General features: G+C 39.2%; 1 protein-coding gene and 1 long non-coding RNA gene across 4 annotated transcripts; one reads left to right on the plus strand and one right to left on the minus strand.

The window, feature by feature from the left end:
* Positions 1-1,859: 1,859 nt before the first annotated feature.
* LOC309354547 lies at positions 1,860-7,399 on the minus strand. 2 transcript variants are annotated; one of them, XR_014162350.1, is made up of 3 exons: positions 7,310-7,379; positions 4,457-4,526; positions 1,860-2,761 (listed from the first exon to the last, which is right to left on the minus strand). It is a non-coding gene; the product is annotated as an uncharacterized lncRNA (long non-coding RNA). The 2 variants fall into 2 exon arrangements; XR_014162349.1 differs by lacking the exon at positions 4,457-4,526 and having other exon boundaries at positions 7,319-7,399.
* A 231-nt stretch (positions 7,400-7,630) lies between these two features.
* Positions 7,631-20,115, plus strand: ZSWIM2 (zinc finger SWIM-type containing 2). Of its 2 annotated transcripts, none has more exons than XM_081884728.1 (9): positions 7,631-7,825; positions 9,707-9,783; positions 11,174-11,214; positions 11,589-11,802; positions 12,796-13,047; positions 15,101-15,185; positions 16,080-16,189; positions 16,594-16,741; positions 18,499-20,115. In XM_081884728.1, exons 1-9 carry the CDS (start codon positions 7,682-7,684, stop codon positions 18,988-18,990), a joined length of 1,563 nt encoding a protein of 520 aa, XP_081740854.1. In that variant the 5' UTR covers positions 7,631-7,681; the 3' UTR covers positions 18,991-20,115. The 2 variants fall into 2 exon arrangements, with proteins under 2 accessions (XP_081740854.1, XP_081740855.1); XM_081884729.1 differs by having other exon boundaries at positions 7,631-7,759.
* Positions 20,116-21,107: the final 992 nt, after the last annotated feature.

Genomic DNA, 21,107 nt, shown 5'->3' on the forward strand with positions numbered 1-21,107 from the left:
AAGAGTAGAGAAGAAGGTAGCAAGGGATGCAGTAATCAGATTCAGGCAAATCTGATTCAGAGAAACCTAGGTCTACAATGATTCATAAAAGATTTAAGACGGGGTCTCCACTCAGACTTGGGATAGGACCATCAGCTTGTCATCTACTTGAGAAATGAAGGGCACATGGGAATACATACACAGCACACATGCATAACATCACCATTAAAAACAAGCAAAGAACAAATGCACATCCAATGTAATGAAGTTGTGAGTGTAAGGGATAAAATTTTCTTCGTCATTTATTCGCAGTACATTTATACTGGGCAATCACTTCAGTTATTTTAAGTTTAAACACCATGCAAGCTATTAGACTATGTAAGTTTCAAAAGTTCCCCCTGGATACATGGGAAAACTTGTCTTTAGGCTAAAATACTTTCAACTGTTGCTTAAGTAAAATGGAAGAGGAATGTATTATAGTTTACTGCATTCTTCCTTTAAGAAATTAAAAACTTCAGGCTATAAAGCATGGATGCATACAGAATTGCTTTTTGTCTGCTATGTCAACAAACTGCAGTTAATTTTGATGACAGAATTTTTTTTTCACTTGCTAAATTTGTTTCCCCTAATACCAGGATTGATGTGAATCAGTTAAACCTGAGCTTGGTGGCATTTTGAAAAGCTTTTGGGATTGGGCATATTTGGTGACCTCAATGGCAGTGTGAAAACCTGACTTTTAGTCACAGAAATAGAAAGCTGACACACATTAAAAGGTAATTAGCATCCAAAGTACATGATGTATGCCAGGAATACTTCTGCCATGTGTCTTGGTCCGTATTATTCCACATTATGATGAAATTAGGATAAATCAAAAGCACCTTAAAGATTAACGTATTTGTTAATTGGTTAAGAAATTGCTACTATGTCACAGACCATAGGGTGTGTAAAATGTAATCTTCAATATGTGTGCCAATTAAGGGTTACACTTTTACACATAATGAATTGACTATGGACTGTGGTCCACAAAAACATACACAATAATTAGTGAATTGTTAAGGTATCACAACACTCTTCATTGTTTCTTACTGCAACAGACCAACATAGCTGCCCTTCTGAAAATTATGATAACTCAAGTAGTAATACTTCACATTTACCATTTTGCCCATGTTATTAAACCCAATTTCACATCTAGAAAAATGGTTATTTGGTGATTCCAAACATTCATACTTACAGAACTGTATGCCTCTTTTCTGTAATTGCCCAAGATTGATCTTGATGCTCATCTGCAGCTCCTATTTTGCTAAGTGTGCGATACGCTGTTGTGGGTTAAAGAACATGGCAGATGGTAACAGCCACATAGTTGTGTCCCACATAGGAAAGTCCTGACATTCCCTTTAGTATATTGTAGCCTCATTAACTGTTTTAGTTGTTCCACACTGGGCCTGAAAAAAGTGTGTTGGTGCACTGATAGCAAATGGTTATCTTGAGTTCCTGTCTCCACTGTTGTGAAATCCTAATTCTGTGAACTGTTTCATTAAAGTACAAACCCACAACTTTGATCTTTTAGGGATCTGATACTATGTCATTTTGTAAAGAGCCCTGAACCTGCAATATACCCTTCTTTAGTGTTCTTTAGTTCTTGAAATTAAAGTATGTTTGAATCACTCTTCCTTAAAGTATTTAATACAGGAAGAGAAATAGTATGTGTTACTACAGCTTCATTATAAGTCGTAATGAAAAACTATACCTGTTAATAATACAGTAAAATCTTTAGGATGTACAACAAAATTCTTATACTGTACTATTACCTTTCTAGATTGTCCTATGCTTTGTATATTTTTTGAAGAGTATGATGTTTCAAGAGGGAGATTCGTTCTGTGTTTTTGTTTTTTGTTTTGCATGCATCAAATTTGATTGATCTGTTTTTCAGGAAACTAAACTAGTAAAAGAAGCAAACTTTTTTTCGTAATTCCCAAAGTCATTTTAGATGTGGATATTTAAATGTATTCACTAGTCCTGTGCAAATATTAAATCTGGATCCATGAGGAGGAACTGGGATTACACTGGTGGGACCTAGCCCCTTTGGGATACCTGCCCTATCTCTTCCTGACAATTGCATGTTGAATGTTTGCATAGCAACTCAAATTCCTAGACTCAGTGCATATAAGACAATCCATATGATCTGCACACTTCAAAATAAAGGTGCCAGGGTCACAAAGATCAGCTCTGCACATTGGCCTCTGTGTACAATGTGCAAAGATCAGGTGGGAGCATGGGTGGGACATTGTAATCCTGATCCTCCTCTTGTATATATGGACTTGATATCTATCCAGGGATACTGGAATATTTTGAGTATGATGTGATAATTTAGTCTTTAATTTGTGAATTGCCATGGCCTCAATCCAAAGAAAGCTGATCAATGTGAAATGTTGGTGATGAAAGCCCACTGATTTCCACTGAACCTAACTGACTAAGGCTGTAATTCTGGGAGTAAATCCCACTAAATCTGAGGATTACATGCATGTAGGATTTTACTATAGCCTGTCCTGAACTGAGTCCTATGTGTCCTTGTGTCAGTATTGGAAAGCATGCTACCCAGGTAAGTCAGTTTGGTATTCTCTTGTACGTGGGACTACACAGAAGCCACAGAGATTGCTTACCTGTACTGTTTTTCTTTGAGTTGCCCTCTGCAGTCTTCTTCCTTGCTGCAGGTGCTCTTGTTGGCCTGCTCTTGCTCTGGTGCTTCCCTATACAGTATAGCCACTTTGGTTATTCTGTCGAACTGAGCAGAAAAGTGGGAACCATGTCCCTTTTTGCATACTGAGGGTTGGGAATAGGCTTCCCAGCAATACCTAACTCTAAAATGTTCTGAATGTTGCTCTGTGGAGTTGGCAGAACCCGTATGTGTAACTTCACAGATGGCCATTCAAAGAACCACAGTTCCAGGCAAGCAACCTGTCTTCACCCCATCAGAGAATGGGAAGCACATGGTTAATTAACAGGGAATTTTTGGTCACAGCACACATAGAATGGAGGAAAGGGTAGCACGCAAATGGAATGTGTTGGCACAAAGCTCATATGTATCTTGGATTAATAAACTGATACGTGTATCCAAACCAATAAGAACCTGATTTGGAGGAGGATTTTTTTTTGCATATAATTAATTAAGCCAGTGAAGAAAGGTAAGCCCCTCGGCTGTATCTCATAAAATAACTCCTACCTCCAGCTCAAGCAAATAGTGTCAAATTGTATGTTAAGATTATTCCATTGGAAGGCAAGCAGCCTGATGACACGAATCAGGTTGCTCTATCTTCTCCAGTCTGTTTATTTACACTCCAAAAACAGAGAGATGGCCACTAGAACCAGTGGTTGGTTGCAGCATTGGCTCTTCAGATATGCCATGTCTATGTGTGTCTGTATCTCACAGTATAAAATGTTTTCATCAGCATTCTAAAGATACATAAAACATGCTGTCCTAAACCTTTGCACTAATATATTGCAATAGTTGAGAAACGAATTGCTCGGTTTAAAATTTTGCAACATTCAGAGCATGTTTGTAGCAGAACTTGGAATGGTTTTCAGTTAGTATATATAGCCCCTTTTGCATATACCTCTGTAAAGTTGTATAGAAAAGGAAATATATGTTCATTTTGGTATGTTCTCTTAAATGTATTTTTAAAAATATGATTAACTTACAGCAGCCTTTACCGACTCTTGTGTCTTCCACGTTTTGGACTACAGCTCCCATCAGCTCCACCAGTGTCACGGTGCTGCTTGGGGTTGGTGGGAGTTGCAAGTCCAAAATAACTGGAGGGCTCCAGGTTGGCATAGACTAATGAACAGTATCCTGAACTGGAGTACGTGGTCAACATTGTCATGACTGTTACATAGGGACTGTAACCTTCATAGGGTTACATAGTCACTGATGTGTTGAAACAGATGGATTTGGGGGGGTACCAAAATAGCTCTGTGTTGCCTGAACTGAGCGTTGGAAACTCATTGTTTTGGAAATTTTTGTAGTTTGTAATTCTCACCTCGGAAGGACACATGGAAATGTGAGTGCTTGGTATGAAACATGCAACTTGTATATTAAAAGTATTTTGAGAAGCTAAATGCTGTTTTCATATTTTATTAAATGACTGTTTCACTGTTGTCATATTACATTGCTTATTGTCTTTAATATTCTTGAAGACAAAGCTAGAATCACATATGTGGCCAGGCAGTGAGCTTTTATATGTAATGTGGCACATAATATGTGGATCTGGCCTTGCCTTCAAGAATGTTAACCACAATAAGTACAGGACTCGAGAACATGTACAGTTCAACTGTCCTCTCCAGCTTTGATGTGCTTTACTGTCCATCCACTCTGTAAAAGAGTTGGCATTTCTGTGCTTCTGATTCCTTGTTATCAAGTGTGGTTTTCTCAGACAACATCTGATGCCTTGCAAAATGCAGCTGTAAGACAATAACCATTTACCTGGGAACAGGTCCAAGTGAACTCATTGGAACATTGTAGGCATGCATAAGATTTATATTCTGGGTGCCTCCTGACTGCTATATTGGATTAGTTGGCAGAAACATAAACGCGTTAAGAATCATATAGCTACCAGAGCTCAAAAAATACAAATAGAGATTGCAGAAGGTTTTCCTTCCTTCCTGAGAAGTAGTTATAAACTCTTCAATCAAAGAATCTCTAAGCAGTGCACATAGAACAATTTAAAACAACTATCAATTTCAGGTTGTACAATTAAAGCAGATTTGGAGCTCTTGCACAACACACTTCTCTGAAAGATCACACTTTTGCCATAAGGAAAGTGACAATAAAATGCAGTAGAACATATGGGATGACACTTGATGGTTTGTGTGCAAAGTAGCTGCTCTAAGGGAGAGGGAAGGAGGTATAGACATGGGAACACTGGTGGAGAGTGGGGCTGCAGAATAGAAGCAAGAAGTGGCTTCAGAATTGGGTCAGGAAAGAGTTTAGTAGTTGCATGAGGTGGAAAGGGGAAGCTCTGGGGGTAATGTGAGGGAGAATGGCGGGCAGGTTGGCAAGCAGAGGAAGCTGGGGGACACCCCAAGTAAGTGTCATATACAGTGGTACCTCGGGTTACAAACTCCGCTAGTTAAGAACTTTGCCCCAGGATGAGAACAGAAATTCTGTGGCAGCAGCGGGAGGCCCCATTAGCTAAAGTGGTACCTCTGATTAAGAACGGTTTCAGCTTAAGAAAGGACCTCCGGAATGAATTACCAGTAAGTACTTCATCCGAGGTACCATTGTATTAGCAATCAAATGTTACAAGCACCATTCTTATGAAAATGGCAGCACCTGAACACAAGGGGGTGGTATCAGCAGACGGGAATCATGATTCCAGAAGTACAAAGAACTTTTAAAAAATTATATGGATGTAAAGGGAGGAACCTCTGAAACGGCCAAAGAGGACGAAGCATGCTCACTGAGTACAAAATGCCTGACTCTTGGGGAGGGCAAAAGGGGAATGGAATGGAATGAAGTACAGTGGTACCTCAGGTTAAGAACTTAATTTGTTCTGGAGGTCCGCTTCAAAACCAGAAGTGACTGTTCTGGTTTGCGAACTATTTTTGGATGCTGAATGTCCAACAGGGTTTCTGTGACTTCCGAACATTTTGGAAGTCGAACGGATTCCATTCGACTTCCAAGGTATGACTGTATTATTATTGTTACAGTGGTACCTCGGGTTAAGAACTTAATTCGTTCTAGAGGTCTGTTCTTAACCTGAAACTGTTCTTAACCTGAAGCACCACTTTAGCTAATGGGGGCTCCCGCTGCCGCTGCACAATTTCTGTTCTCATCCTGAAGCAAAGTTCTTAGCCCAAGGTACTATTTCTGGGTTAGTGGCGTCTGTAACCTGAGGTACCACTGTATCCTGAACAGGAGCACTCCACACTGCAACTGTTTTGCTGCAGATCCTGCTTGCCATGCCTAATAGCCATTCATTGATAGACCCATCATCCATTAATTTGTCTAGTCCTATTTTAAAACTGCCTAATCCAGTGGCCATTGCCAGATCTTTGGGGAGTGATTTGCATAAATCAGTTATTCTTTGTGTGCTGAAGTACTTACCTCAATTTACAGCTACTCTTTTTATGAATGATTTCTAGTTGGAATAATATGAGAGTGGCAGAAAAACTTTTTTTTCTACAACATACACACTTTCAAAAATCTGTCATGTCCCCCCACTTTATGACAGTTACCTGGGAGTTTCATTGAGCTCAATGCTACTTCTGAGCATATCTCAAACATAACCCAAGGAGAACCAAGAATGTAAGGGATAATGGTCAGTAGAGTTTAGAAATTAGTGCTACAACAGCAGGTGTACTTGTGTAAGTCAATATACTCTATAATTCTACACAAAGCTCAACACTGTGTTGTTGAGATGGTTATTTGCATCTGTAGCTGAACGAAATTTTAAAAACAGGTTTTTGTATTGGAAGCCTTTTGAGACGCATGTTTATTTGTGAAGTGACTGCTCAATTATACAAATTGTTTTGAAAGAAAACTAGTGTTACGTAGTTAGTAACAAGCTTCCAGTTACAGTTTGTAAAAGTAATATTTATTAATTTTAAGGCAAGAACAGCGTGAAAGTTTGTGTTGGGTAAAAATGGAAACTCACCTGAAGTCCCTTTAATTAGCGCATGATGATGTCATTAGGAAAACACACCTTCACAGTCTTAGAACATATTTGATACCAGGACACACTGATACAAAGCTCGTAATATAATTAAATAACAAGACCATGTATCTGAAATATGAAACTACATGAGGGATTTATTTGATTGGGGGTGCTCCGTTTTTAGCTTCGCCAGGCGTAAAAATACTAATACAGTTTTAGCAAACCGTTTCCCAAAGATTTCCACTTTAGCCCCCTTGGCTTTATTTGCTACGTTTATATTTCTGAAGTGCTGAATCTCCTTAAACACAAGGATTAGAATGCAATACATGCACTGAACTAAAGGAGCAACTTTCTGTTTGCACTGCCCGGGCTTCTGGACAGCAGCATGATGGAAATCTGTAATGTATCCGAAATCTACTATGTATTACATATATGACTGGACCTAATGGTCAGGGGTCCCTTTACCTTTATATATATATGTGTGTGTGTGTGCATATGATGTGTGTGTGTGTGTATATATATTAATTATATGTCTATTATATTTTATATATACACTCGTTATATATGTATTACATAAAATACTTATAGGGAGAAGGGAGTGAACTACATCGGGAACAAGGGAGGAATGAAACGGTACCATTGGGGTCGGCTCCCCCTTCGGATTCCACTGCCTCGGGCACTCGCCTCACCTTGCCTCATGGGTGGGCCGGCCCTGGCACAGCAGCATCCCTTGGGAGGACAGGGCGGGGCCTCCAAAGCTTTCCTTCCCATCCTCCTCCGTGGGAACCATCCGCGTGCCTCCTTGTTCCCAAATGAGGACTCCTTTTCCTCTCTCGGTTCGCGGAAGCAACGCGGCCGGCCAAAGAAGTCGAAGGGTGGAGGCGGAGGAACACCTGGTTTCCTATCACCACACACCGCCCCGCCAGCAGGCGCGTTGACGGCGCAGGCGCGAGGCGCGCGCTGCTCCTTCCCGTCTCCATGGGAACCAGCCTGAGGCGGCCGGCAGTTGACGGTTTCTTTTTAAAGAGAGGCGGTTGGGCTCGACGCCCCTCATGTCGCGGAGGCGTCTCTCGGTCCCCCCGGGGCTTAGCCGGCGGCAGGACCAGGCGCTGAGCGGCACCATGCGTCTGGTGAGGGAGCTGGGGCCCACCGCTTTCGTCCTGCAGGAGGAAGAGCAGCGGGCGGCGGAGCACCGGGTAGGGCGGCTGAGAGGCTGAGGAAGAAGGAAGCCGTTTCTCCCCCATCTAAGGACTCGGGAGTAGCGAGGGAAATGGGAGAGCAGAAGCCTCTCTTGTGAAGATCTCTGGCTAGACCAGGTCGCCTGTGCTACTCCCCCCCCCGCCCCCTTCTCCATCCCATAATATCTCCCACCCACAGCATCTATGTAAAACACATTTTTACTGCTTATAACAGTCCCGACTTCTTTTCCCCCGCCCCCCTGGAATCATGGGAATTCTGAAGGGGGTGCTCTATTAGGTTGTTATTTTTATCTTTATTATGTATTTTGTGATTGTATATCTTCATTTTATTCTGTGAACCGCCCTGAGACCCCCAGGGGATAGAGCAGTATATAAATTAAATAAACAAACTGTTTGCCCCTCATGCAGCTATAATGCCAAATAACATATCTCATACGTTCCAACATTTCTCCAGTGAAAATAAGGGGTGCCCTGTTGTTCCATAGTAATAATTTTATTATTTATACCCCTCCCATCTTACTGAGTTGTCCCAGCCACTCTGGGCGGCTTCCAACATAGACAAAAACATGACATTTAAAAAACTTCCCTATACAGGGCTGCCTTTGGATTTCTTCTAAAGGTTGTAGTTACTTATTTCCTTGGCTCGTAGGTCATGTAACTCCGTAACCTCCATTATTTTTCTGATGAAAATAGCGACGTCCTAAGGAAAAGCAGGACATTCTAGGATGAAATCAGAAACCAGTACGGCTTCTGTAAATCTGGGACTGTCCCTGGAAAATGGGGGCACTTGGAGGGTCTGATAGCTCAGCTCAGCTGGTTAGAGCATGGTTCTCATAATGCTAAGGTTGCAATTTTGGTCTCCATATGAGCCAAATGCATATTCCTGTATTACAGGGACTTGGACTAGACGATCCTCAGTTTCCCTTCCAACTCTGCAATTCTATGATTCTATGAAACTGTTACCATCTACAGCACCCAGGGTTCTGAACATAACTCTTAAAAGATCATGTTATTATCCTGTCTCAAGGCTATTTCTGCTCTGCGAGCCCATTTTCCACTTCAGGAGCTAGACACACTGTTCAGGCACAATATCAGTCTCTCCATACCCACAGTAGGGCAAAGGCACAAATCTTGTATTGTGAACTCTAGTCTTGAATCAGATTTCTCAAGTGCAGACATATGAGTGACTTAAAGAGCTCATAAAATAAAAATAGCATTTGCATTTGCCCAATTAATCATATTCTGGTTTCCTAGTACTTGAGTAAGCTCAGGCCCCCCTTTTTGAAGCTTTTCAAGAATTAGATAAAAGCTTAGCTACAAAGCACCAAATAAATCCCATAATTACAGAATTACAAGATGTAATGCTAGCAAGAAATGAGACGTGATTTCACAGCTACCTCTTCAGTGCTGACAGAGCAAAGACCAGCATAAACTTGCCGCAATCTAAAAATGGAAATCTGCACGTGGGAAACCACATATGGAAAACATTTCTGGATATGCTTCACTTGTACAAAAGCAGTAAAACCTATGTGTCCAGGATCAAAAATGTTTTAAGTTCTGCTTTTTAAAGCACCCCCCCAATATAATTTTAGCATCCATTCCAATGCTTAAATTGCCAAAAGAATCCATTTCCAATTTTCTTACTTCTGTTTCAGCAAACTAGATATCCTGAAGGTTCACATTCAGAGAGCCATCAACACAACTAGTTAGTTTGTAAACTAAGGGCTGTTTTTAAAGATGTGTAAATAAAGTACAGGAAGAATAGCAAGATTTTACTAAATACTCAGCTATAGCATCACCCCCACCTTTGCCTTTATCTTCATTGTATCATTTTTGTATTACAATTTCTAAATGTGTTCTTTGTTGCTTTGCTGTAAGGTTTTTCTGGGGAATCCTCACTCGTGCAGCTGCTCAATATTTGTGAAAGAAAAGGATCTTTGTAAACATATCTGCTGGTAAATTGATTTGTAAAACGAAGTTACCGTATACAAATGATGTTATGACAGATTTGTTTTACACAATTGCACAAGGACAATTATTTGGTTTTTAAAAAATCAGGTAGCTATTCTGACAGAACGAGACTGGGTGAAAGCAGAAAAGCCTCAAAAAAGGAGGGAAAGAGGGTTATGAGATGTAGCAAGGACCAAAATGTTAACGCAGAGGAAGTAATACAGAGGGATGAGAAGTTGAAGAGTGAAAGGGAGTGTGAAAAATCATAGGTCTACTATTCCAAGTTCACCTAAATAGATTTATTGCATTGAAATCAGAGAATTAATGTTGAGTAAAAGACCTGTTGTGTAAGTCTTCAGAATGTTCAGAAATTTAGCCAAGACATGCTTATGGGAACCCAAAACATACATATATATGGCAGTGTTGCTGTTAGGTCAGGTTGTGACCCACCATGGGTTGCAATCCATCAGTCAAAGACCAATGCTGCAGTGACTATAAGATACAATGCTGCAGTGACTATAAGTCAAGAGTTTGAATTTTTTCTCTATCATAAACTCATGAAAACCTTAGGCAAGACACTCACATTCAGCCTCACCTCCACCATCCCTGCATCTGCAATAAAGGGATAATACTCCATTGTCTTATACTGTAATATTTTTTGAAGTATTAAATGATATATAAAAGATCTTCTGTATTTCTGTGAGGATTATAAGACAATGTGAAGTACTTTAAATATGTGAAAGCTCTATACCAGGAATGGGGAAGCTTTGGCCCTCCAGATTCCAGCTCCTATCAGTCCTAGCCAGTATGGTCAATGGTCAGGGATGATGGGAGTGAGTAGAACAGTATCTGGATAGCCAAAAGTTCCATGTCCTTGCCTATGTTGATGTAATTATTTAGTAAACATATTAATATTTGAGAATTATTAATTAAGAGGTAGAAAAAGAAGAGTAAATGATAGCAAACCACAATTGTACAGAGGCCTGGTTTGCACATCATGGTAAGCCAAATTATGGCTTACTGGGGACTGCTAACCGTGAGCCCAGGTTCAGATGACACACTCATGCATTGCAGGAGTAAAGAACTCCCTGGGGCCCTGGGTGTTCAAGGACCCACAAAATTTTCCATGAAGGGACCAGGCACCCACAAATTTAAGTGTCAGAGCCATGCACGCTGCATAGCACCCACGGCCCTGGGCACCCACGGTTGTGGAGCCAAGCTGGCATTCCTGCCTTACTGTGATGTGTAAACCAGGCTACTGTCATAGTCAAATTTGGTAAAGATGGGCTGCATCTTAAGGATTATACACTTTTAAATTAAAATTTGATTAGGCAGCTTTTGTTACAGTGTCAAGTTACTGAATAGCTGTGTCCTTTTTTGCTTTTTTATTTTTAGGTTATTGTTGAAAAAATTCAAACTTCCCAGAGACCATGAATGTAAGTACTAACTAACCTCATATTTTTATTCCCCTGTTGTAGATCAGTACACAAAGTGCTAATATTTCATTTTTCATTACATTAGTTCACTTTTTGGTGGTCAGTTTATGGCAGAAATCACAGCATGAAGCCTGGTCTTCTGATTGACTCACCATATGCATCACAAGCAATATTTCCAAAATAGCTTCATTCCTTCATTCAACCCCATACCAATTTTTTCATGTTCTTAGTGTGTGGGAATCTGACTTTTAATGAGAGACCATTCATTTTATATAAAAGAGTGAGTTACTACATCGTTGACTACTTCTGATTCACTTGGAAAACAACCAGAATTATATTTTATCAGACATTTTCATTGTTGAACTTTTCTACAGATGCTCTACAGTTGGGTCTTGTGGAAAGAGAAATTAACCAAGTGCTTCAGGGTCTACAAGTTGCTCCCCAACCAAAGGTATCTGCTAATTCCACCAAGGAGCTGCAAAAAGCTGATGATGGGTACATTAAACAAAAACAAATTGATGATGAGGATGTGTGCCCTATTTGCCAGGACAAGCTGCTGAAGAGAATGCTTCCTGTCACTTACTGCAGGTGAGTCACCCCTGCTATTTAAGAAGGCTAAATAATTATGTCACAGTATCTCCAAAAATGTTTTGCTTGGACTACATTATCTGAAGGCTATATAGTCTAGAATAATTGTGTTGTTAGTATTTGTTTGGTAGTGTTTGAGCTTTTTATTATTTTATTATTTTTATTTATTTAATTATTATTATTATTATTATTATTATTATTATTATTATTATTATTAATGTATTTATGTTGGTTTTCATGTAATGCTAATGTATAGTTTAGCATTAGGTGCAAAAGCTAGAAAGAGCCCAAGCAAAGCTTTGGGGCCACGTCATCTCCTTTCCTCTCATCTTCTGTTATGTGACTTCGAGAAAAAATTCACTAGCATTTAGCTTTGCTTTCAAGAATCTTGGCTTATTGCTTCATATACAGTAGAGTTTGTGGTTTTAAAGAAGCTCTGTTTAGTTAAACATATCAGCTTCAAAACACAGCCAGGCAGGTGGAGAGGAAGGGAAGGGAAACAAGGGTTGTGACAACCAACAAGATCACCCCCTGCAGGAAGCAGACATAATTATTTAACATTAAAACAAACAGTAGAAGTGACTCATTTTTTTATCAGCAATCTATTTGTAAATTTCCATCTTTGTACTTGGATTTCAAACATTTAGCTCTTTTTTAATTTAGCTGCACTAAGAACATTTTTAATATTGTATACTCATCTGTCAATAAATGAACCAGGTTCCTCTCAATCTTTGTGATTGTCCTATGTAATTTCTTCCTTTCCATGTAAGATAAACTGGGTTTAAAATAAACCACTTTAAAGCTTTTATGATGATCATAGATAAGTTAGAACATGTTACACAATTTTGTCAGAGACAGCAGGGTAATATTTCCTTGTTAATATGCTTATGAATCTAAACTACTGTATATTTGTTACAGCTTTCATAGTTTCATAGAACTTTTTGTATGTGACTTTTCTTGAGAAGGATACATAATATAGTTAATTTTCTATAGGTTTGGTTGTGGCAACAACATACACATAGTATGTATGAAGATCTGGGCTGATCATCAGATAGAGTTAGAGAAAGATTCTTTGGTGAAGTGTCCTCTGTGTAGGGAAGATTTTGCACCGTTGAAACTTATATTGGAAGAATTCAGAAACAGCAAAAGACTCATCACTGTAGCAGAGAAGCAGCATCTTGACAGACATCTTGGAATCCCGTGCAATAATTGCAGGGTATGTCCCATTGAAGGCAATTGTTACAAGTAAGCATTTTCTAGTACAGTATTCTAGTACAGTCCTACATCCTTATTTGTGAGCTTGTGGTACTTGTAACTCTTCCTCAGTCAGAAATGAAAGAAAATGTATACAAACAGGCACACCCTTTGAGATTAATATTTTGTAGGGATATAGCTGTTATTTTTATGATTACTAACCCTTTGATTTTCTACTAAATTATGTCAGTAGGTGTTTCTGCTCTACTAAATTTATTTGTTATTTTCTGAATTTATATACTACCATTTTTGCCAAGGCATCCAAGGCAGTTTACAAAGTTAAAAAACTAAAATAAGTGCATTATATAAAATCTAAAAAGATTGAGGCCACTCAGGCCAGCGGGGAGCTGAAGGTAAAGCTCCCTGGCTTGGGTTCCCTCGCTTTTTCCTTCCTTCAGATCACATAGAAAATATATTTTGTTAGTAGTCTAAACACACTAAGGTATATATTCCATTGAACAAAGCAGACACATTCATACATACTGCTAAGTCATGGTTTGTTTATCCTAATTGTCGCTTGTTTGAATATTTGAGCCCACCTTGGTTGGGGGTGGGGCAACAAACCATGATTTGAAACCATGTTTTGCTTTTGAATCTTGGCTTGTTTTAAGCATGGTGTATTGTTACATGTGAACTCAGGATCCTGGCTTATTCTTGTTTGTAATGGTGCCCTACCCACTAAGAAGTGTGAAGCAAAAGCGACTGTAAAAAAGGCCCACGCACTAGGCTAAGCAACTTCTGGTACCTTTCCAGAATAACGCTCTCCTCATTCTGCTGAGCAACAGATTCCTTTCCCTGCCCTAGCATCTAGCTATCAATTTCAAACAAGTAAACCTAGCTTTGCAGAAGATGTAAATTTAAAGAATGCATTGCTACTTTACTAACAGCTATGCAGGACTCTGTGAAAAAAACAACTTAAATTTTAGCTGGCTACCATGATTTTCTACCTACTTAAAGTAGCAAAACAATAATGTCCTTTTCTACTTGACAGTTCAAAATTTTCCATGGCAAAATAAGCCATGGTTTCTTTGCTTGTGTGTAAGACTGAGCATGGCTTATTCAACAAACCATGGTTAAAACAAGCCATAGTTTAGTGTTATGTGCATACATGGCAAGTAAGACTTATTTTCCAGTAAACATGCATAGGATAGTGCTGTTAACAGAGGAAAAAATCTGTTTGTATCATAGTTCATAGTTACTTGTATGTATCTTGGGTATATTTCAATGCAATAAAACCTTACTCACATTGGTAACTATTCTTACATGAGAGATTTCTGTTTGATTGCAGCTGCTTTCCCTCCAGTCTCTTATATAGTGGAAACTGACTTGAATACATAATTAAAAACATTTATATACAAGTATTCAAATAAAAAAAGGTAATAGCCATATTCAAGAAGGTTTTCTCCAATAAATCAATAGTGGCAAACATCGCATTTAAAAAATATTATGAAGAAAAGAAGACTGTTGTCCCCCTAGTGTCCATTGAGGAGAATGATACCCTGATTTGCTGCGTATGTAAATAAAGACAAGCTTCACTTCCAAATGTTTCTCTTGCTAAGGTGGCCTAATGTGCTACATTAGACAGCGCTATATTTTGAAATAGGAGTCTTTTTAGAGGTTTTAATTCTGACATTTCCAGGCATTGTGGTACAGTATAGGCCAGTATTTCTTCACCTGACCTGCTCAACTCATTAGGGATAGGCAGTTTTTATCAAATGAAGCTTGACATATGTGCTTTGAAGATTAGTTTTGAGCACTAAAATAAAAAGCAAGGGTTCTTTGATTTTCAAAAAGACATGTGTTCTCACATTTTATAGATGATTCAGAACCATCAAAATACTTCCAGCTAGCTTAAATTATTTTACTTTTTCACCTACAAAAGTAAATGTAATACGGGCTTGTATGTAGCATACAGCTTGGGTGTTAGTAGAGTGTTCCATACAAAAGCGCTGATAAATTCAACATCAATCAGTTTTATTTTAAGATATGCTTATTTGTGAAATAACGAAGCTGCTGACAATTTTGTTTGCCTCATTGCTTCAAGGTGCACGGAGTGTAGTGAATATCACCTATGCCATGGATGTTTTAGAAGATTTTGTCATCCTTCACATAGCTTTGCTTTTCGTGAGGTACAGTACAACCCCTTTCAAAATTATCTTAATTCAGGAATTGAATCAGCAAACATTTTACAGGGAACTGGTAACTGTTTGTATATAAATCATCTCTGTGGAACAAAAATGAGCATTTATGAAGGTCTTTTGACCCAAGAAATTTTGACCCAAGAATCAAAATAAAGAGTAAGGATGTAATCCTAAAACATTTACTAAGGTTAAGGGAATAAGGATATGTTTAAAGTACTGCTAACTCTGCACCTGGTGTGCTCCCACTACTAATTTTTGAAGCCACATTCACATTATGCTCGCTATAGTCCATACTGAGCACGTAGTTTTTGACAAATACTGCTGTTTGAAGCTGGTTCAATAAAAAAGGTTGAGTCTGATTAGAAAACTGGATGTAGAATAAGCAGTAATCCGAACATACCCTAACAAAGGACCTTGCTGCATTTCAAGCCGCTAATGTGTCCATATACTTCACCTCATTGAGCATAGCAGGATTTACTTGCATGCATATGGAATTGTGCAAGTGTGATTTGACTCTCAATTGCCTTTCTATCCTATCCAATATTGCTGGGGGAATCTAACCCTTCAGCTATTGTTGGACTACAGCTCCCATCATATCTGGTTCATTGACCATGCTGGGTGTGAGTTACAGTCCAACAACATCTGGAGGGCCACAGGTTCACCAAGCCTACTATATTTTTCCTTTGAATAAAGTCTTTGACTATGTGCTGCTGTGATGCACAATCTAATTTCAATGAATTTCTTGTAGGATATCTGTTGGAAAAAACTGTGCTTCCATAGTCCTTAAGACTGAAGATGTATGTGTGCCATTTTTCTGCTGTCAGTGACTTTGAAGTAATGAATTACTGCTTAGCTTTTATTAGCTCTTTACCCATTCTCTAGAAAAGGAATCAGAGATGGAGGTCAGTTGAACCAGTAACACAACTATCAACTTCAGAAAATCTGCAGAGTTTTAATCCAGAGAACTCTAAAGAGGAAAAACACAGGGATAAGTAAGATGTAACTCATTTTAATCATTTTAAATTAAAATAAATGAAACTTAAGCAGCTGGCAAGGACCATGGCCAATCTAAGCTGTTGCTGCTGAGAAGGTGTCTGTCTGTTGGGAGAGGGCTCAGCCAGTACTGGCAGGATGTGGCGGCAGTGGTGGTAGTTTCTCTACAGGCAAAAGGCTGTGCCCTCCCGCAGTAAAGAACATGAGCTGCCAAAGTGGAGAAACTTGGATAGCTTTTTAGGGCCCTGGCTAGACTGGAAAGTGGTGATCCTGGCGAGTTTTGGCTTTATGCAGTTTTGTGTATGTGCACTCTTCAAGTTACAATATTGATTTTGTTTCGCTTAATTTCTAAGACTTAGTGGAATCAAAGATAAATGCTTGGGTGGTTTTTTTTTCCGTACAGCTGCATACCAGAGGGTATAATAAACTCATTACCTACTGTGCTGGTTGGAAAATGCAGCAGTTTACTTGATCCAGGCTTGCAATGTAGACTCTGCTTGAAGATCTTTCACCTTGGCCAAATGACAAGATTCTTGCCATGTAATCACAAGGTAAATAAAAGATACAACTGCCCAGCTTCCACCCCCAAAAAACTCTTATTGTCATATGCCACCCAATGTTACTTCAGATACAATGCTTTTAAGCAGAGACCATTCACACATTCAGGCATTCACACACACCTACCTGTAATGCAGGAGGTTGAATTAGATGACCCTCAGGGTCCCTTCCAACTCTACAATTCTAGGTGTGAGTCAAGAAGTGTTTACTAAGGTTGTGAAACATGCTAAAGACTTGGTGGATACTTCATGTTTGGGTGCCAAATTCAGCCCTTCTGTCCAGTCCTTGACACATTCCTTAACCAATGTTCCTCACTATTCCTGCGTTCTACTTCCCTCCCACCTCCTGTCCTTGAACTGTGATAATGTCTCCTGCTTGTTGGAATGGAGTATGTGTGTATGTGCAGATACGTCTGACGTTTGCATGGCTGGAATATAGCCTGCTGCACAAAGGGAAGAATCATTTCACTTGCTCCACCCACTTTTTCTGCTGGCCCTGCCCACACTGGCATGCAGTTCCTGGAAAGTTGCTTATGAGGGGCTGTGGCTCTCAGGCTAAAAAGGTTTTCTCAAATAGAACTAAAGACCAGCAGCTGTCATACCATAGCCATTTCTCCTGTTTTTAGGAACCAAGCTTTCCCCATTGGTATATAATTTGCTAATTGGAGTGTTAGAGCAGGCTACATTATTATTCTACTATTTGTTGTGTTTTTTAAGATTAGAAACATGATACAGTAATTGAAACTTGTTTCAGCACATAATATGGTTCTAGTTCTCTCACGCACAACTCAGCACTACAGCACATGCATGAGATGCAAATATGTTTATGGGTTCTTCACTGGCATCTCCACTTAAAGGATCTCAGGTATTGAGGCTGGGATAGATCAGTGGCTGAGGCTTTGGTGACCTGCTGCCAGAGTATGAAATGTTGAGTAAATGAATCAGTCTTCAGACTCAGTATAAGTCAGCTTGAGATGTCCAATTTTTAAACTAGTGTAGCTTATTGCTGTCCAGTTTTTAACCAAATCTTTTATTTGTATTATATTTTATACCAATTTAAATGACCCGCTTCAATAAACAGTTGCACTGGGCAGCATTCAACTAAACAGTTCTGCTAGTGCAATGACCTCCCTGCACAGTGTAACTTCCCTACTCTGTCCTCTAACTGTACACCTTCTGAATTTGCTCTAGTGGATCGGAGAAATCACCATAGCAGATTTTGCAGGGTACATGGGGGTATGTGGGGATGGGAGAGGGTGGGGAAGCTATATTATGCAGCTGAAAGTCATTGTGCTAGTGTGACTTAGTTCGAAACCATCCATTGCTATTTTATAATAAATATGCTCTATAGATTTCTTGAAAGAATGGAAAATAGAGTAACTGGAGAGCACTAGCCTGTAATCGAAGAGATGTTAGCAATGGATTTCAGAGAGCATTGGTTCAGTCATGGAATTTGTCTCAGTTAAGAGCACCATGGCTATTTTATTGATTTACAACAGTTTATACCATTTGAGCAAATGCAATTTCCCACAGTATATTAGTGTGCTTGGCCTGATCCTCCCAAGATAAGTAGGTTTGGATCAGTATTATTGTAATGAAACCTTTTAAGTTGCTTCCAATTTTCTCTAAAATGGAAGGAGAATCTGACCTCTTTGCAAATAATTTGTTGATGCTAAATACCCTTTTGTCAATGAAGAGTATTTTGGTGGATAATTACTGATATATAATATATTATGTGTTTGTTTTTTTAGTTCCATAGGAAATGCATTGACAATTGGTTGCACAAAGAAAATGCCTGCCCTATTGACGGACACATTGTGTATAATCCATTAACCTGGGAGAATGTACGAAGCAAAGGCGAAGTAACCCCAATTATGTCTCAAGCAAAGAATAAGTTTACAAAGCAGGATGAGCAGGAGCTTTTTATACCAGGGACAGGATTGCTTGTCAAGCAAATGAAACCTGGCCACGTTCTTGAGAAGTCTCAAAGTCATATTCAAGTGCGTTGTAAGAAGAAAAATAATTCAGAATGTGAAGAGAGTCTAACACGGAATGGCGTCAACTATACTTTTACAAGAAGCTCTGCTTCTAGCCAGCACAGTACTCAGACAATCAGAAATTTGAAGTTTTCTAGATATGCTAAGGGTTTGTCTCTTATTCCAAAGCCTCATGCTGATGTGTTTACACAGGAGGCAATTGGCACTGCCTTGAGAGGTTTATCTGTAACTCGAAATGCCTTTTAAATTTCCATTCTGTGCACATTTACTTGGGAGTAAGCCCCATTGAACTCAGTAGGACTTACTTCTGAGTAAATGGTTATAGAATCAGGATGCAAGTTTAATATATTTCAAAAGAACTATTTGAATTTATTATATTCTTTTTCGCTCCTATCTCATATTAGGAGGAATCTGTGCGAAATAGCCAACGTGGCTTAACTCAGTACTTAATCTTACAGCAAATTATGTCTGGCAACATTATGCCTGCACAAGTCATATACATCCATATTGTTTTCGTTAAACATGATGAGAAAAATATATGTTAGTGTATAAAGCAGTAAGACATAAATTTTCCATTTAAATTTTGACATTAATACAAAATATTTTCATTTGATCCTGCATATCAAAAATTAGAGAGGAAGTCATGTGCACAAATGACTGCTGTGCATGTTTTCCCTCCTGATTTAGCAGCTGGAACTGCAGATATGTGCCATTTTTAAAAGTTTTGAAACATCATATAGCGGCTGCTCATGTGGGCAAAACAAAGGGTTGAGGTTTTTCCCTACCTCAGGTTTTTACTTTTAAAAAGTTTACATATGCGCTGTGTTGAATTGGAGCCACTACTTCTACAGCACTTCGTTTTACGTAAGTACTCAGAAACATGTATAGTGGATGAATGAACTCAGAACTACACCATGTAGAACCAGGAAGTTTCAAGCAAAGGTTCAGCGCATATCATAAGGAGGCTGAAATTGCAAGACAATAGGTATTAATGAAGAATTCCTTAATTTTGATCCCCTTGCTTTGGTTTGTCAGGTGAGATTGTTTTGCAAAATTTGTGAGTAGCTGCTGGATAACATTCCTAGGAATGGAAGCCAAGCTTAGCATATCTGCTGCTTTGTTAATTTATATCTGTTTTTATTAATACAGCTCATTTATTGGGTAATGCTTATTTCAAGCAAGTATACACAGAACCTAATGTGCATCCTTAAAATCAGTTGATTAAAAACATGAATCTTCTTTGTTCACAGAAGTGGAAAAATGAATTAAAATATTATCTTCCACAATGAAAGAACACCCAGCTTTATTTTGTAACATCAAGGAAAAAATTATTAACTAACATGTCTCAATGCATCTTTTGGTTTTCATTAATATATATATATATATATATATATAAGGAACAAAATTAAGGAACAAAAGAAGAAAAGGCACACTAGCCTGGGAACTTCCTCTCTGCCCAGAACATTGGAGGCTATACACCACACCCCCTCAACAGTATTTATAGGAACTCAAACACTGAGATCCTGCTCTGTTCCAGTAACAAGAAGCCGAAAGCACCAGCCTGAAGATGACGAGTGAGACCTCGTCGAAACGTCGCCTAGACACCCCAACTTTTACACGGGAAGACACCCGAGGACACCAAAACCTGCATTCCTGTACCCGTGAAAATCTACGAAAGCATATATATATATATATATATATATATATATATATATATATATATATATATATATATTGGTTTCGTAGATTTTCACGGGTACAGGAATGCAGGTTTTGGTGTCCTCGGGTGTCTTCCCGTGTAAAAGTTGGGGTGTCTAGGCGACGTTTCGACGAGGTCTCACTCGTCATCTTCAGGCTGGTGCTTTCGGCTTCTTGTTACTGGAACAGAGCAGGATCTCAGTGTTTGAGTTCCTATAAATACTGTTGAGGGGGTGTGGTGTATAGCCTCCAATGTTCTGGGCAGAGAGGAAGTTCCCAGGCTAGTGTGCCTTTTCTTCTTTTGTTCCTTAATTACTTGAGGGATATCTTGAGTGATTTCTTGAGTGATATCCTGAGTACCACTTAGGTGGGTCATTAGGTGTGGATTAGTTGCTAAAGTCTTTGTGTCTTGACCTCTTGAACTTTGTGAAGAGTTTTTCTGAGAAGATGGCTGTACTGCACTTAGTTGTGCTCTGGCTTGGCTTCGTGTATAGGGGCGAGCTGTGGTTTTGTGGCCTGTGTCAGCCAGATCTGTGTAGGGATTGCAGGGGGGTGCAGCATCCGGAGGTGCCACCATGGTTTGGCTACTGGATGGTGTCTGTAATTTATCTGTGGAGAGGGTCTGGGTTTGGGTCTGGGTCTCAAACACTGAGATCCTGCTCTGT

This window comes from Podarcis melisellensis, assembly GCF_964234715.1.
Source record: "Podarcis melisellensis genome assembly, chromosome: 1".
Lineage (NCBI taxonomy): Eukaryota > Metazoa > Chordata > Lepidosauria > Squamata > Lacertidae > Podarcis > Podarcis melisellensis.

Coding starts and splice junctions, on each gene's coding strand:
- ZSWIM2 (XM_081884728.1), top strand. CDS start 7,682: ATGTCGCGGAGGCGTCTCTCGGTCCCCCCGGGGCTTAGCCGGCGGCAG. Junction 7,826..9,706: donor AGCGGGCGGCGGAGCACCGG/GTAGGGCGGCTG, acceptor CTTTGCTGTAAG/GTTTTTCTGGGGAATCCTCA. Junction 16,190..16,593: donor GAGGAAAAACACAGGGATAA/GTAAGATGTAAC, acceptor TTTTCCGTACAG/CTGCATACCAGAGGGTATAA.